Raw genomic sequence first — 18,480 nt, forward strand, 5'->3', positions numbered from 1 at the left:
TATGGTTTATTTACTGTAAATTGCTGTCGTTGACAGTCCTGGAGGATTTTTTATCAGAGTTGCAAAAACATGCTTATTAAACGTTTAAGTACACAGCAGAATATTTTGGAAAACTAAATATGTATTTATTTACTATTCTTTCTATCTCCTTGGTGTGTGAATTTAAATCTTCATGCTAATCTTGTTTCTGACAGGGCCAAAATCAAGCATGTGCCTTCCCACTGGATTTCATGGCTTTATTATTGTGGCTTGTTCTTTGATCTTTTTCTCTTTCACTTTTGTTTTTTTGGGCTACTGCTACCTTTATAGATTGGCTTCTGGTTTTTTAAATTGGATTTTCCTTTATCTTCCCTCCATTATAATTTTTTAAAAATGTTTTTGTGTACGTTGAATCCAGGCATGCAAGATGAATCCACCATACAGAATTAAATTACATAGTTTATGGCTAACCATCCTAAAGCTACCCTGTATCTTTCCAAGTGATTATTCTGAATTAGTGAAAATAATGAAGAAAAAATAAAATGGGGACAATTTTAATCTTGTAGCCAGTCATTTTTTCTAAGAGTTTAAAAAATTAAATTGTGCCTGCAATGTTTAGTTTGCTTGTATTTGCAAATGTAACTTTTCCTCCATTTACAAAATAAAACATATTATTGTAGAAAAAAAAATGCCCTCTTTATTCAGGGGCCTGGTCCAAACCCCACTGAAGCCAATGGAAACTTTTCTATTGACTTCAGTAGCTCTGGCTCAGCCCCCTTAACCACTAGGCGCCTGAGTCAGCAGAATCTTTAAGCATATGCTTCTCCTTATGAGAAGCATGAGTAGTACCACTGAAATCAATACTCAATCCCTGAGTCAGCTAAGTACTTAAGCATAAGATAGGCGATATACATTCATTATTTGATAATTCTTTGTATTGGGTATTGAATGCAGGCTAAAATAGAGACCATACAGGGAACAATAAAGGACTCATCCTACTTGCCTTACCCAACCACACCCATATTGTCTTCTCTAGCTCAGGTGAGTAAGACATGTAGGATTTGACCCCTATGTCTATTAAGCATTTTGAATTCACAGGCTAGGATTTGTCTACAAATCATTTTCGTGAAGACCTAGGTATTAATGTTTAGATTAACTATATGTATAAGTGAGCTTTGTGTTAGAGATTCATGTTTTTAATTTTCAGTTTATGGTTTGAATTGATTCCTGCAGCTCCTCATACATTTCTCTTTTTTTCTGTACCTAATACTGTGGGGTAGTTTTGTTTTGGTAATTCTGTCACTCTTTGCTGTCACTATAATTAACAACTGAAAGCATCTATCACAGGAGTTCAGATACCATGGTGATGGGTGAAACATAAACTGTCTGGCCAGATATGGTGGCATTTTCACTATTGTTAACTCTTACACGTGTAAATTTATTTTACACTCTGATGCTGCAGCCTTTTTGTTCACACAAATCTCATTGACTTCAGTGGTACAAGTAAGGTCTGCAAGATTGTGGTGTTAGGGAGGGTCAGTAAGCATCACTAACCTGTGAATCCTTTTTAAGTGCCTGGAGACTGCCAGTGGAGAGAAACCACTGACAGTTCTTGGTAAACTCTTTCAGAAATACTGTTATAACAAGTAAGTACTTAGGCTGCTGTATGTATGTAGGCTTTGGATGCCTTGAATCACATATCTGCCTTGGAGCAACACTGGCTTGTGAACTGTGATTAAAAAATAACTGTTTTTGTTGCCTGTTAAAGCTTGTCTATTTGTAGAAATAACATTTACTATATATTTTTTCTGTTTGAGTTAATATCTGCTGAGAATAAGAGGATATATTACAAGGGGTTGGCAACCTTTCAGAAGTGGTGTGCTGAGTCTTCATTTATTTGCTGTCATTTAAGGTTTTGCGTGCCGGTAATACATTTTAACGTTTTTAGAAGGTCTCTTTCTAGAAGTCTATAATATATAACTAAACTAATGTTGTATGTAAAGTAAATAAGGTTTTTAAAATGGTTAAGCAGCTTCATTTAAAATTAAATTAAAATGCAGAGCCCCCCTGACTGGTGGCCAGAACCCAGGCAGTGTGAGTGCCACTGAAAATCAGCTCGTGTGCCGCCTCGGCACCCGTGCCATAGGTTGCCTACCCCTGTGTTATAAGCTGATATGCAGGCACTTCTGATATTCTAGCCTCTTTAGGAATGGAAAAAATTTATAAATGCACATTTTTCTGTAGAAGTACTTTTTTAGATATCAGCTTTATGCTAGCGCGTTAGAGATTTTCCCCATTTAGTTAGCTAGCTAGCTAGCTAGTTAGTTATTGCTTAAATTGAATTAACATATATGTGCTCTGAATTTGACATATTTGCTGTTGAGGACCATCTGTATCATATGCTGTTACCAACTATTATGCCACCTGCATCAGCATTTCAAAGCATGCAGGAGGAAATCCATTCTCCTATTTGTTAAAGGGACAATGCCACTTAAAAACCGTATTTAATTTGTGTTGCAAAATATATGTATCCATGTTACTGAAATACGTTATTACATTGCAAGAGTTTTTAAAATCTTTGTTTTTTTCACTAGAAGAATTAGAAGTTTCTGAATATAAGCTGGAATCTCCAGAATTGATAACTTGATGCAATATGAAGATTATTCTGTTAAACACTCAAGTAAGGAAATATATTTATAAATTAGAAGACAGAATGCATAATATACTCAGCCTTTGCCCCAAATATAGTTTTTGTGAAGACAAGCGCTCTCAAAACCTATGATAAAGGCTCAGTTTACTCTGCAACCAGCACTCAGTCCATGTCTGTGTTAGGAGCGCTTTACCAATATACATATTTCATACAAGCAAAGCCCTCCTGGTGTGAATGTCGTGTATAACAGCAAAGCTGTGCTTTTACCAATATAGCTCATTCAACCATCTTTAAATGAGGAATGCTATACTGGTAAAAGTACACTTTTACTGGTATAACTGTGTTTTACAGTAGGGGCTACGATGGGACTGCTATGTCTGTCAGGGATCACACCCCTGGCTGACATAGCTGTTGTATAGACATAGCCTCAGTTACATTGACACCAACACAAAATGTAACACCAACAGACTCTGGTCGTCAGTAGGCAGGACTGAACCTGTGACCTCTGGAGCTAAAGGTTTGAGCCTCTACTGCATGAGTTAAAAGCTGTGTGGCTCTTAGCAAAGGCTATAGCAGACTCATCAATCTCAGATGGTCTAGGTGCCACTAGAAGGGGAATAGAGCACCACACCAAGCAGGTATGGGTTACATCAACAGTTAATAAATTCTAAAAAAGATTGTAGAGAGAGAAGGGGGTGAGGTAATACTACAACACTGCATACAAAAGAAATTGTAGATAGTTTAGGTTTGTAGGTTGAACTTAAATGGAAGCGGAAGGTCAAGCAATCCGTTTCCTAGTACAGTCATAAATTGCCTTTTTTTCTGGCCTGTAAACATAAAATCATACAAGATTAGGGTTTAAAGAGACTTTGGGAGGTCTAGTTCAACCTCCTGCTCAAAGCAGGACCAACCTCAAATAAATCAGACTGTTTGTTCCTGAACTGACTGAATTGGGTATGAACTCTGCAACCCTATACAGTCTCAACTGAAGTGTAACTAGAGCTTCAAAATTCTCAATTCTACCTTACACTTTGCACATATGTATTAATAAACAGTATGCAGTATTGTTATATGTAGCCATGTTGATTCCAGGATATTAGAGAGACAAGGTGAGTGAGGTATAGTATCTTCTATTGGACCTACTTCTGTTGATGAGAGAGACAAGCTTTCAAGCTACACAGAGCTCTTCCTCAGGTCTGGGAAAGGTACTCAGAATGTCACATCTAAATACAAAGTCAATCCAACAGTTTAGCATAAGTATTTAGCACATATTCTAAGAGACCATTCAAGGTGAAGTGGCTTGTTAGCACCCCTGTCATCATAGGACGCCCCCAAAAAGTTGAGGGGGAGGGCTGTGAGTCCTGCTTCCAGAAGGTAGAGAAGTTAATAAACATTAGATGAGATGAAATATTGGAAAAATTTGAAACCGAGATTAGTATTTATCTCAAGTCTTAGCAATTTGCTGATTGCAAGTTCTTACTACATCATATAAGCTGTTTGTGACATCTTTTTGCAGAGGTCTGTGTATGTAACATTGCTTAGCAGAATGGAGATCTGATTCTGTCTTCTAGATACTATTGGATTACAAACAATAAAATAAATAACTTTAAGACTATCTGTATTCTGTAAATAGGTTATTTTGTGTGTATAATACACCTTTCATTTCTGTACCAGCTTTTTCTCTGGAAGAATGTGATTAAGATAAATGAGAAGATAACTGGTTCAGCTGGAAGTGGTTGGCATGGATTTGGCTAATAGATCCGTGTTGCAAGAGGATTGTGAAACTTTGTGCAATTCAGCCGAGTTTACCTACATGTCATCAGGTGGGGCAGAGTAGCTACAGAATAGTTTCATATAATCAGATTTGTAGATAACAGGGAATTTTTAATGTAAGATATGTCATGAAATATGATTTGGTTTTGTTTAATAGGAAGTTTAAAGTTTGGATAATGGAAGCTGAGCTGTGTGTTTCTTGTTGTACAGGTAATTCTTATTAGATTCTGTGACTTTGTTTTCTTTCACTGACATGTTATCTGCTGACAGGGCTTACATCACACGTTTTGCACTTCCCCAGGACCATAAGCATCTCAATTTTTTATGCTTTTGATGATTGAGTCTCACGCTTATGTTGACATATGAGGATTTAGCTAATGCTGTTGAACACATATGCAAGGTCAGATCAATGCGAGAACCACAAGCGCAGTTGCAAGTCGGATAGGCAAGATTGTCCATGACCATTGCATGCTGTTGTATCCTTGCTTTGCTCCTTTCGCTTTTTTCACATCAGATGTTAATACACCATTAACTGCTTTGAAGAATGGTTTGATCTGCTACTGCTTTGCTTCTTTATTGTTGGGGTAAACCTGATATGCGTCCAAGTTTGACTTCAGTGTGTCTTTATAGTTTATGCATTAGCCACCAGGAAAACAGGTGTTTTTTTTACAGTATTATTCATGTATTTGTTTTAATATGCATGCTCTGATTCATGTCTATGTGGTATCTTGTATTTACCTGGGAAATGGTAATGTCAAAAATTTCTTAAAATCACCATCTTGAATGGTGTCTAGTTGTTGTTGGGCAGCCATGTTGGGTGCCCTTCTCTTTGGAACTTTGGTACCCTTTAGTTTGAGTTTGGCACTCTTTTGTGTGGAAAGGCAGGAAAAGGACTGGTCAGGTCGTTGCTAATCTGCGTAGAGACTAGAGCAGTGGTTCTTAAATTTTTTTTTCCACGGACAACTTGAAAGTTGCTGAGGGTCTTGAACCACTTAATGATCTTTCCAAATGTTGTTTGTACCATTAGCTAGCTATTGTAAAGAACTTCGGGTAAAAGTGCTATATAAAAAACCTAAATAATAATGTGTTTTTGTTCTAAAAATAAAAGCACACAACTCATATTTTAATATCCATAGTCTCTCTCACTCTGCTGTGTCAGCCACTGAACTGGGCTGGGAAGGAGGGGGTTCTCTCCCTGGCAACCACAGCCCTGGAGCTGGAGAAAGTTACCTCTTTCTCTGGCAGCCGCAGCCCTGCATGTCCCAAATTCTCCCTTACCTTCTCTTGTCATCCTGCTGCCCTTCCACCTACTTCCCATTTCTCCCACCTCATCCTAGTTCCCCCTCCCATCTACCCTCTATTTCTGCCCAAGGCCACCACCTCACCTTACATGTGCATCTTCTCCAGGGTCCAGGCACCGAATTAGTGGAGCCATGCTTGGAAGATTATATTGACAGCAGAATTTTGGATAGACCAAGAGGAGGAAGAAGTGAAAAGTAGGAAGTCCAGGGAATAGGAGGTTGCGACAAAAAAAGATACTAAGGGTATATCTACACTGCAATAAAATACCCATGACTGGCCCCTGTCAGCTTACTTGGAATTGATCTATATAATTGCAGTGTAGATGTCTGTGCTCAGGGAGGGACCTCACAAGGTGGAGCAGGGTCTCAGAGCCCAGCCTTCAGCCCAGTCCCAGACATCCACATTGTCATTTTATAACCCTTCAGCCAAAGCCCTGTAAGAGCAAGTCAGCTGACAGGGCCAGCCCTGTGTTTTGTGGTTTTTTTATTTTACTTTATTTTTTTTCCAGTGTAGACATACCCTAAATGGCCTAGTGAGACTCCCAAGCTCAGTATATTGTATGTAGAGACAAAAGTATTAACAGGATCTCTACTTTTTCTTAATGGTTAAAGTGAAAGGAACATTCTCTCCACCTAATTACAATTGAGAAAATAAGTTATTTTAATAGTGTAAAAGCTAACCTCAATTAATTTTATTGTAGGAAGTCCACATATACATATCCCCCTTATCCGTTGTTTCAGATATCCGTCGCTTATCAGTAAGGGAACTTGTTCCAATTTATGTTGGTCCTGATCCGTATATCCATTGTTCACAAGGATTGGGACCAACGTTAATTGGAACATGATCTCCTATTGTACAGTACTGGCATCCGCTGGCCACATTCAAGGCTTATTACCTACAGAGGACGTTCATCATGCTGATTAAGGAGGTGGGAGGTGAAGAAAAGCCCAGCGTAAAGAGTTTTGGTAGTCTTACAGCATCCTGAATGGTGTGGAAAACATTTGACGCGTTGTGGGAAGAGGTGACTGTGCAATGGATGAATGGCGTTCGGCGCTGTGCATGGCCAGATGCAGCCCACAGCTTTGTGGGGTTTGATGCTCTCGAGCAAGAAATTGTCAAGTTGGCGAAGGATGTCAGCTTTGAGGAGGAGGATGTACAGGAATTGTTGGAGTCTCATGCTGAGCAGCTGACAAATGAAACTGATTGATTGAGCTGGACCAACAACAAATATCCAAAGAAAGGAAGGACAATTATGATGATGACATAGGGCAGGAAGCCAGGAGTCTGATGACCAAGCATCTCTCCTGTTCCTTTGGATTGCTGGATGAGATGATGGAAATCATAGAGAAGAGTGATCCTTTTTGTAAACAGTCTGCCAAAGTCTCCAGGACTCCCGATGCAGTGGCTTGCTACAGAGAGATCTATCGTTCAAAGATTCATGAAGGAGAACAGACATTGGCAAAATCCTTTTTAAAGTCTTCAGTCAAAAAGCCAGCCACAGAAAACCCAGCCACCACCCCTCCCTAAATTTAGTGTAATTGATATTTTTATCCTGTATTACTATACTGTTTTTACTGTATTCAAACAGTGGCCGGCATGTCCCTGCCCTGAACTATTGCTGCAGGGGTGGGGGAGCCGCGGTGGCCCGAGACTGCCCCAGCAGCAGTTGATGCGGCTGTCCCAGAGGCTGCCTGATCTGCTCGGGCAGCCACACCGGCTGTGTTAACATTAACAGTGTTAGTAGGGTTCTACATTATTTTATTCAATGTTTTATGTGTAAAATGTATACTGTATAACCTGTCATTGTAAAAAGGTACACTGTTTAGGTGAAAAGAGCTTTGTCATAGGCGAGTGTGATGAAGTTGTGAATGTATCCCCCCTCACCTTTATTCCATTATTTCTTGTGGGGAAAGATTCCCCTGTATACGTTGTTTCGGTATCCATCGCCCTTTTCAAGAACACAACCCCAGTGTCTACAGGGGACCCTCTGTAATTGAAAAATATCAACTTGCCATATAGATCTGGGCATCCAGCTAATCTCAGGGATTTTCTTTCTTCCAGGGCTAGATGTGAAAAAAAAAAACTTGATGGACCATTCCTGAGAGCAGCAATGAAGAGAAAATTGATTTAATTGCAAGCAGAGCTGCAGCCAGGCTACGTTTTAGTCATGGGTATTTTTAGTAAAAGTCATGCACAGGCCACAGGCAGTAAACAAAAGTTCACGTCCCGTGACCAATGCATGACTTGTACTATATACTCATAACTAAAACTTGGGCTGGAGGGCCGCAGATTCTCTGTGTGAGGGGCAGTCTGGGGCGCCACAGGTGCTAGGGGAGTGGGCGATGGTGCACGGACTGTGAACCCCACAGTCTTCCTACCCTGCTCTACACATTGCTTCGGAAGTGGCTGGCATGTCCCTGCAGTTCTTAGCAGGAGGGAAGGCCATGGGGGTTCCGCACGCTGCTCCCTCCACAAGCTCCGGCTCCACAGCTCCCGTTGACTAGGAACCACAGCCAATGGGAGCTGCAGAGGCCATGCCTGCAGGCAGGGGCAGTGTGCAGAGACTCCTGGTCCCTCCGCCTGGGAGCTGCAGGGACATGCCAGGTGCTTATGGGGGAACCTGCCCCACGACACCTGCATTGAACCTTCTGCCCTGCCCCGAACTATTGCTGCAGGGGTGGGGCAGCAGTTGATGCGGCTGTCCCAGAGGCTGCCTGATCTGCTCGGGCAGCCACACCAGCTGCTGCAGAAGTAATGGAGGACATGGAAAGCCACAGAATCTATGACCTCCGTGACAGATACACAGCCTTAATTTATAAGATCTGGGCCAAGCTGTAAAAATAGACCCCCCCAAAACCTAATGGTCCTCCTTTCCTCTACCTCTTCTGTTCCACCTTATTTCTCCCTTGTTAGTTTTTGTCTCTTCTTTCTCTCCCCCTGTATTCAGGGTTCTAATAGGCAGTAGAGAAACATGCCTCTTCACCGTAGCTCAGAGAAATACAGGGAAGATGCAACTTCTTGCTTGGGGTCTGAATATTAATTGTATGTTGCAATTTCATACACTCTTCTGCCCCACTCCCTTGCTAGTTAAGATCTGACTTCATTTTTCTTCCACAACTAATCAGTGGGAACAAAAGAAACAGTTGCTGAGGATTCTTATATTATCACTACTATTCAGGCTCCTATAAACAAGTAGGAACTGTTGGGGCAGAGGAGAAGCTACCTATTGAGTGGCTCCTGGGTCAGGGCACCCTGGTCAGGCTGGGCCTAAAACAAAGTTCTTGGTTATGCCACAGTGATTGTGCACAATGGCCATGTGATTGGTTGATGGGGACTAAATCAACATAAGAAATACAAGTACTGTAACAAAAATTTTACTATGACTCCAACTGACACACACACCCTCTCCCCCCTCCCCCAAGCCACAAATTTGCATCAGCTTCTATAGTTTGTATAATAAATACCAGAACACAACTTTTGGCAGTGTGACATACTTTACTGTCAAGCACAGATTGGCCACTTTCAGTTGTGTTTTTAGTGCTACTGTTACTGCAGGTGTGGTAGAACCACCTATTATTAAGCTGCCTAATGCTTCCAACTATAAGACCCTGCTCTCAGTTGCTTATAACTTTGCCGAACTTTTAACCATTTGTGCTGAAAATTTCCATGCCAGGTGTCTGGGTCTGCCTTTTTAAAATTATTTCAGTTAGAATGGTTCAGCCATTTCTGACAAGGAGGTTACAGAAACATGCATTGTTTTGCCCATGTTAAAAATTCTGGTGACTTTCTCCTTGAGAAGCTTTAACACTTTGGTTTTGCAGGAGGGACTTAACATTTGGCAAGGGGCTGCCTGCCTTTGTGTCAGGGATGTGCCTTTCCCTTTCCTGTGAAAACCCACCCAAATTTGGCTAATTTAGAAGCCTTTGAAAAAATCATGGTTGGTGTATGCTCAGTAGAGGCTTGTTAATTAACCATTTAAAGTTTCTGAAGATTGTCTCCCGTGACAGTGATCAGGGCTGGCCTTACCATGAAGCGAACTGAGGCGGCTGCCTCAGATGCCAGACTGTGTGGGGATGCCATGAGGATGCAAAATGTAGAAAATTGTGTCTATTGCTGGTGCATATGTATTCTCTCTGCTCTAGGTGCACAGAGATGGTGGAGTGCTGTGCTGGAGGAAGGAGGGCACAAGAGACATAACAGGCAGGCAGGAGAAAAGGTGAGAGAGAATACCAGAAAACAGCAGGACCTGCAGGGAGAGGGAGGAGGAGGAGCCTCTTACATACCTCTCTAGCACCCCCAGGAGCTGGACTGATTTACACCAGCTTCTCAGGGAGCTTCCTGTTTCCTGCTGCTTCCCTGAACCAACTTGAGGAGAAGAGGCTGTCAACTGAAGTAGTAGGAGCCAGTTAGGCCCTTAAGATGCTGATATCTTCTCTCACTCAGGCCCTACTACCAGCCTGCTTATTTGTCCCCTTCAATTGAGTGTTGAGAGCTACTATAGATGGCACAGAACAGCAGTCATGAGTGAAAGAAGAAAACACCCCTCTGGGGCAGCATTCAGAAAAAGAAAGCAAGCAAAGGAAGCTTCTCTATCTAAGCAGGTAGGAGCTCTCCTGAGATACATAGACACATGTTCATGGTGAGTCTTCCGGCCCCAGTGAGGATGTGGGTGATGAGGAGATGCCTGATCTTCCAATTAGTCAGAGTGCAGGTGACCTAGCAGCTATTGCAGCATCCATATCTCCATCTCAGATGGATGTAACCATGCACATTCCTGAAGAAAAGTGTAGATCAGAGAAGAGTGCGATGGAGGCGCAAGGAACAAATGCTGAGTTGAATTCCTTAAGTCTAGATCAGTGGTCTCCAAACTTTTTTGATTGCGCGCCCCTATCAGTAAAAAATTTGAGTGCGCACTCCCTGCCATGCCAAAGTGCGCCAAAAAACCTCCCAAAGAACACAAACCGCTCGGACTCCCAACCTGAACTGCCAAAGTGTCCTCTCCCCCCCAAAAAAGTGCTCTTCCTGCTGCGGACCCCACTTTGGAGACCACTGGTCTAGATGAACCAGGACTGTGGAGCTACTTGAGCAGTAGCCTGAGGGACTTCCTTGTACTGCATGGGCCACAGCAAGTGAAAAACTTCATGTTCCCCAAAGACAATGAAAATAGACATTTCCATCCAACACATTACTGGCGTGAAATCCCCAGTGGTGACAAAGTGGAGAGGCCATGGCTTATGTACTCAAAAACCCAGAATACTGCATACTGTTTCTGTTGCACACTCTTCCAGTCTAATGTTCCAGCCACATTGGGTTCTACAGCAACAAAGGACTGGAAAAATCTGGCTAGAAATCTGGCATGCCATGAGAAAGTAGCAAATCACCAGAGAGCATTCCATAGGTGGAAAGCGCTTGAGATGAGACTAAGGTTAAAGACCACCATAAATAATCAGCATCAAGAGAAGATTGCATCAGAGTCTCTTTACTGGCAAAATGTTCTGAAAAGGTTCATTGCCATTGTGAGAATGCTTGCTACCCAAAACCTAGCACTGCCTGGCACTTCAGATCAGCTATATGTGCTAAACAATGGAAACTTCCTTAAAATTGTGGAGCTGATGGCTGAGTTTGATGCTGTACTCCAGGAGCATCTACAAAGAGTCACCACCCCAGAAATGTACACACATCACTACTTTGGAAAAACAATTCAAAATTATATCCTACAGTTACTAGCAACAAAAGTCAAACAAGATTGTGGCAGATCGGAAGTCAACAAGATATTACTCTGTTATTCTGGACTGCACACCTGACATCAACCATATGGAATAAATGACTTTAATGGTGCATTTTGTAACAACAACAGAACCTAGTGAAAATGTCCCTGCAATGGTGAGTGTCAGAGTATTTTCTAGAATTTATTGACATTGATGATACTGTAGGAGTTGGTATGACAAATGTGCGTCTTAAAAAGCTGGAAGATAAGGGAATTGTGATAGCCGGAATGAGAGGTCAGGGCTAGGATAATGGTGCCAACATGAGAGGAAAGAACAGAGTGCAGACACAGATCCAAGAGTTAAACCCCAAGCTTTTTTAGTCCCATGCAGTTCTTATTCATTGAACTTGGTGGTCAGTGATGTAGTGTCAGCCTCTAGTGAGGCTGCTGAATTTTTTCATGTAATTCAAAGCATCTATGTATTTTTCTCTGCATCAACTCATTGATGGCAAATTTTGAAGCAACATCTGGGAGCATCCTCTCTGACACTGAAACCATTGAGTGCCACATGATGGGAAAGTCGAGTGGAGGCAATAAAGTCCATCAAACACGAAATTGGGAAGATAGATGATGCCATAGTTGCCATTATGGAGGTTAATGCTATGATAGGAACTGTTTGTGGGAGAGCAGTGACAGAGGGAAATGGAATCACTAGAAACATACATAACTTCAAATTTCTGTGTGGCGGCATGACATACTGTTGTAAGCAAGAGACTCCAAGGTGTTGACCTTGGTATATCTGGAGCAATGGAACAACTGGACAAAGCAAAGTCATACCTACAGCCTTACCAGTGAGATGAGGGATTTCAAAATGTTCTGAAGAGTGCACAGAAGTTGGCAGAGGAACTTCACACTGACGTTGTTTTCCCACCCATTCAAGAATACAAGAGTCACCGAAGATGACATTTTGATTACGAGGCACGGGATTATCCCATAAGAGGCCCCAAACAACAATTCAAAGTTGAGTTCTTTAACCAGGTGCTAGATTGTGCAATACAGTCAGTTGAACGTTTCATGCAGCTCAAGGAACACAGCAGTATATTTGGGATGTTGAATGTTATTCCAAAACTCCTCACTATACCTGAAGAAGACCTACACCGGCAATGCAGGGCACTAGAGACAGTGCTGACACATGATGACATGCACAATATTGATGCGAGTGGTTTAGGAGATGAACTGAAATCCCTTTCAAGATGCATTTCAGCAGGATCAACTCCAAAGGCTGTTCTGGAATATATGTGCACAAATAAGATGCCCACCTTCTTTCCAAATGTTTTTGTTGATCAGCTCATACTTCTAACACTTCCTGTAACAGTTGCCAGTGGAGAACACAACTTCTCCAAGCTGAAGTTAATAAAAACACATCTGTGTTCCACAATGACATAGGAGAGGCTGGTCAGCCTTGCAACCTTGTCAATAGAGCATGAGCTGGCCCAGACTGTGGACCTTGAGGAAGCAGTTCAAATGTTTGCAACCAAGAAGGCAGGGAAAGCACCACTTTGATTGTTCAAACAGATAAAAATGCCAGTGTTTACTATGCAGACAAGAAAAGTTACATTTGCTGTTAAGGCGTTTGAAAGTTAAGCGTTACTTTAAAATTTTTGAACAAGGCGTTCTAAGATCTCCTTTTTTGGGATAGATAGCAGAGCAGTACCATAAGAGGAATAGAGCTGGAAGAAGGCAGAACTGAGACCTTTCAAAGTTTTGGCCCGAGCGAAGGGGCATGGGGGCATCATTTGAGCTCCCCACCTCTGGTGCCAAAATGTTGTGGGCCGGCCCTGACCATAATTGTCTCCCTTGCGGCTGCAGGGGACTAAACAGGCCTCTTTCTTCGACTGCAGCTCCTGACAGCCAGGCTGTCTAGGTCTGGAATGGAGAGCCAGGAATCTGTTTTTTCCTGTGCTTTCAGTGACCCCTCTTCTGGGCCCAGTGTAGCAGATTGGAATGGTGAGGAGCCAAGAGCTGGAGGTGTGAAAGAAGGAGGGAGTACATTGAGATAAGGAGCCTGGGTAGGATGGAGACGGATACTGAAACATGGGCTGGGAAAAGTTTCAGAATAGCAGCCGTGTTAATCTGTATCAACAAAAAGAACAGGAGTACTTTGTTACAAATTTATTTGAGCATAAGCTTTCATGGACCCACGAAAGCTTATGCTCAAATAAATGTGTTAGTCTCTAAGGTGCCACAAGTACTCCCGTTCTTTATGGGGTGGGAAAGAAGTGAGAAACTGGGCATTGGGGGAAGGAGAGACTGCTCCAGCATCTCTCAGATGTTCCCAGTAGGCAGTGAGGGTGCTGCTGCTTTGGTTTCAGTCGGTGGTCAGCCTAGAAATGTTCATATGTTTAAACTGTTGTTTAGGCATCTGCCAAAACATTCCTGAGGCATGCAAACAAGGAACGGGAATGATGATTTTTAATCATTTATCTCTCCAGCAAAATCTAAGTAAAGTTTCACTGGGCAAAGAAAATGCACTTCTATACTTGAGCTGTCCCCCTGCCAAGTACCAGAGGCTTGCTGCAACCTATGGAAATGTGAGAGCATCTCAGAGAAAAGGTGGGAAGAATCTTTTTAGCATGGGAAGTGTTAGTCACTACCAGCTTCTGCTATACTATTCCCAGAAAAAAAATGTTAAGATTGACAGTACATATGAAAAAAATTAGATGTCACTATTCCAAAACCAAGCACTGTAAATTTGGGAATTTAGAATGATTAAACTTAAAAGAAATCCAAGTGTTTTTAAGGTAAATAAATGCATAGTTAGGACACTCAAACAACCATAACTCTACCCTATAGTAACATGAGGCAAAAAACATTTTGATTTTGATTTAAGGCATTTTAGTATTTGTTCCCAGATTAAACTGATTTTTAAAGATGTTAGATTTCCCCAACCCCCTGTGGTATCGTTACACAACAGAGAGAGGTTCTTTAACTATGTGTTTGCGTAACTTAATAAGTTAAATTTAAGCTTTAACTCTGGATTTCTTGGGGTTTTTTTTTGTTTACACCTAGTTGTGGGGTAATTGCGACATCTTTGTACTATCCTCTCATTTCCCCCTACTTCCTGTTTTCCAAGTTCCTCCTGCTTCTTTCATCTTTATACGTTCTCCTACATATATATATCACAAATTTCCATATCCCCTTTCATATCCAGTTTTCTCCTCACTCCTGCACCTTCTGCTTTCTCTTACACACAGTCTAGTTTTCCTCTCCTTTCTGCCCTCACTGTTGAGTGGTTCTGGTGGGAAAAGGGCAGTTTTCAAAAGAAATAGCAAAAATACTTCAAAAACAGACTTCGAGGAACTGCAGAACTGGAATTTAATTTGCAAACTTGACACCATCAAATTAGGCCTGAATAAAGAAGGGGAGTGGCTGAGTCAGTACAAAAAAAAAATTTCCCTCTGATACTCTCACCTTCTTGTCAATTGTTGGGAATGAGCCATATAGACCATGATTGATTGGCTTTATTAGCACTACAAAAAGTAATTTTCCCTCTGATATTCACCCCTTCGTGTCAACTGTTGGAAATGGGCCACATCCACCCTAATCAGACTTCGTTAGCACTGCTCCCTCACTTGGTAAGGCAACTCCAGTCTTTTCATGTGCTGTGTGTTTATACCTGCCTACTGTATTTTCCACTCCATGCATCTGATGAAGTGGGTTATAGCCCACGAAAGCTTATGCCCAAATAAATTTTAGTCTCTAAGGTGCCATAAGGAATCCTCGCTTTTGCTGATACAGACTAATACGGATACTCCTCTGAAACATATCAAGTCTGTTATAATTTTTCATCGCCAGAAGAGGCCGTTTATAACATTCTGTGATGCAGTCCAGACCACTGAGTGGCTGTCACCCCCACACTGCAACCTTGGGTACCTCACTGTGCTTTACTGTTGTAGATTCCAACATGGGTCACTTGCAATCAGCCTGCCAGCATGCAGGTCACACTCTGAATGTCTCTATATAGCCACAGCCTTGGTGCAGCAATGCCGACCCCAGCAGCCTGTCAGTATGCTCCATTCACGCTCTGGCTTCCATCTGCCTTGATTACCACTTGCAGAATAACCCCACCCCACTCCCAGTTCTGGGTTTCTCCCCAAAAATGTGTTCTGCACTGCCCAGCCCTCTCCTGAACAGTCCAGATATTGGTGGTCCATTGTCCCTGTAAGGGGTCAGTGTACTGCTGCTTTAAATGGAGTTACCTGCTCAGTTCAGTTTAAAGACAACACTGGATTAAACTAAAGAAAAAAAACCATATTTATTTAACTAGAGTGAGAGAGGGCGGTCTTAAGTCAGTAAGAGAATAAGGCATTAAAATCAGGAGTGGTTACAAGAGAAATAAAGATAAAATGCTTCCTAGTACTAACACGTAACAAACTAGACTTGGGTCAAGGTGAAATCTCTCTCCGCTTGTTCCCAGTAACATTGCTGACAAAATTCTCAGGCCAGGATCTGCTCTCAAAGGCTGTTTCTTTTGTCTTCATAGGTGAAAAAGAGAGAGATGGCTAGGGAGAGATAAATTGAGTGTGTTTGCCCCTCATTTTTATAGTTCAGACACCCTTTAAAAATACATTTTCCTGAGGTTTGCCCCTCTATAAAGTTCATTCCCGCTGTGGAGACGGAGACAAAGAGTCAGGTGAAAGAGGTTCCATCCTGTTTTTTTCTAAAATGCAGATCTGTGTGTTCCTGCCACCCTTCCTTGCCAAAGAATGGCCACTGGATAGGTGATTGCCCTTCAACTTTGATGACAGCTGGCTAGAGGCATCATCTTGTCCTTTGTCTTAGAGAAACTAGTTTACCTGGATTTGTCTGGTAAACACGTTTCAAACTTAATTTCAGCTGATAACTGTCCATTTAATGTTGCTATACACATTTCAGCATATTATTGAGCAGTGGGTTATTAGTTTTCAAATGGTGCCTCATGTAATGAAGCAGCCTCTGGCAGGATACTACTGAGAGTATCAATTCAGGATAAATTGCTTAGAGCAGCGCAGTCACAGCCCAAGGTTGGTGTTCCTGCATTTCTAAGGCACAGCAAACAGCCCAACAGACAGGACTTCGGTTTTGCCCCACTGGCTAACCAGAAGTCGTCATACAAGCCATTCCCTCAGACACTCCAGTTTCCCAGTATCACCACCAGTGCCACTCCTTATGGGGATGAATGTTTATGAAAACCAGTACCCTAGTAAAAGAAAAAAGATTCTCCCGATCCCAAAGGAGCAAGCCCCAGACACAGGTCAATATACAAGTCAGATCTTACTCTCAAATCACACTGTTGCGAATCCTTTAGAATCTAAAATCTAAAGGTTTATTCATAAAAAAGAAAAATATAGATGAGAGTTAAAATTGGTTAAATTGAATCAATTACATACAGTAATGGCAAAATTCTTGGTTCCAGCTTGTAGCAGTGATGGTATACACTGCATGTTCAAATGAAGTCTCTGGAGTACATCCACAGATTTGGATAGGTTATTCAGTCCTTTGTTCAGAGCTTCAGTGTAGCAAAGTTCCTCCAGAGGTAAGAAGCAGGATTGAAGACAGAATGGAGGGGTTTCCAGGGCCTTTTATATACTCTGCCATGTGGAAGGACCCCTCTTTGTTCTTATTGTGGAAAAATCACAGCAGCAAGATGAAGCTTGGAGTCACATGGGCAAGTCACATGTCCATGCATGACTCAGTTCTTTACAGGTAGAGCAGCAATTGCTCACATGCTACCTCAGATGTTCTTAGGAAGGCTTCTCATATGTGGATTGGAGACTCCCAAGATTCATTGTCAGTTAAGTGTTTCTTGATTGGGCACTTAATCTGAAGAGTTCCTTTTCAAAAACCTGGCCAAATGCTTCACTGGTTCTACTTAGAATCAAATACATTGAGATACAAGTGCACAACCAATATTAATAACTTCAGATACAAAAATGATACACACAGCATAATCATAACCGCCAAATTACAGCCTTTTCATAGACGCCTTACTTGACCTTTGTACAAGATTTAGTGCAACTATAGGACCTTGGTTGCAAGGATGATCTATAAGGTCAGTTCATGTGTCATAAGCAGATGGTTAAGGGTTAATGTCTCTTTTACCTGTAAAGGGTTAAGAAGCTCAGTGAACCTGGCTGACACCTGACCAGAGGACCAATGGGGGGACAAGATACTTTCAAATCTTGGTGGAGGGAAGTCTTTGTGCTGTTTGTTTTATTGGTTGTTCGCTCTTGGGGCTAAGAGGGACCAGACGTGTACCCCAGGTTTCTCCAGTCTTTCTGAAACAGTCTCTCATGTTCAAAATAGTAAGTACTAGCTAGAAAAGGTGGATTAGTCTTATGTTTGTTTTCTTAACTTGTGAATGTGTATTTTGCTGGAAGGATTTTTACCTCTGTTTGCTGTAACTTGAATCTCAGGCTGAGGGGGTGGGGAAGTCCCTCTAATCTATATGAGCTGAATACCCTGTAAACATTTTCCATCCTGATTTTACAGAGATAATTTTTACTTTTTTCTTTCTTTAATTAAAAGCTTTCTTTTTTAAGAACCCGATTGATTTTTTTTCCCCCCTGTTTAAGACCCAAGGGGATTGGGTCTGAACTCACCAGGGATTGGTGGGGGGGGAAAGGAGGCGGGGGGGGAAGGTTAATTCCTCTCTGTTTTAAGATCCAAGGAGTTTGGATCAGTGTAGCCTCTCAGGGTACCCAGGGAGGGGAAAGTCTGGGAGGGGGAAAGGAGGGGGTATGGTTTATTTCTCCTTGTTTTAAGACCCAAGGGGGTTTGGGTCTTGGGTTCCCCAGGGAAGGTTTTGGGGGAACAGAAAGTGTGCCAAACACTATATTTTGGCTGGTGGTGGCGCTATCAGATCTAAGCTAGGAATTAAGCTTAGAAGGGTAAATGCAGGTCCCCACTTTTTGGATGCTCAAGTTCAAAGTGGGAAAAATACCTTGACATGTCAATAACATCACAGCTCACAAGGCATATTTTATGCAAAGATTATTACAATAGTGTATAGGGTGTGTATACAGGGGTG

General features: G+C 41.9%; 1 protein-coding gene across 4 annotated transcripts in view; it reads left to right on the plus strand.

Annotated features, from left to right (window-relative positions):
- Positions 1-18,480, plus strand: part of CLCN3 (chloride voltage-gated channel 3) — a 113,260-nt gene that overhangs the window by 37,881 nt on the left and 56,899 nt on the right. Inside the window, exons 2-3 of one of the 4 annotated variants that reach the window (XM_050945326.1) lie at positions 2,574-2,659; positions 4,304-4,452. The exons of the other annotated variants lie outside the window; for them this stretch is intronic. Of the exons in view, the coding sequence (XP_050801283.1) occupies positions 4,371-4,452 (82 nt within the window). The 5' untranslated portion in view covers positions 2,574-2,659; positions 4,304-4,370. The remainder of the gene's footprint in view (positions 1-2,573; positions 2,660-4,303; positions 4,453-18,480) is intronic. 4 annotated transcript variants of the gene reach the window in all.

The sequence above is a fragment of the Gopherus flavomarginatus genome, chromosome 3, assembly GCF_025201925.1.
Source record: "Gopherus flavomarginatus isolate rGopFla2 chromosome 3, rGopFla2.mat.asm, whole genome shotgun sequence".
Taxonomy (NCBI): domain Eukaryota; kingdom Metazoa; phylum Chordata; order Testudines; family Testudinidae; genus Gopherus; species Gopherus flavomarginatus.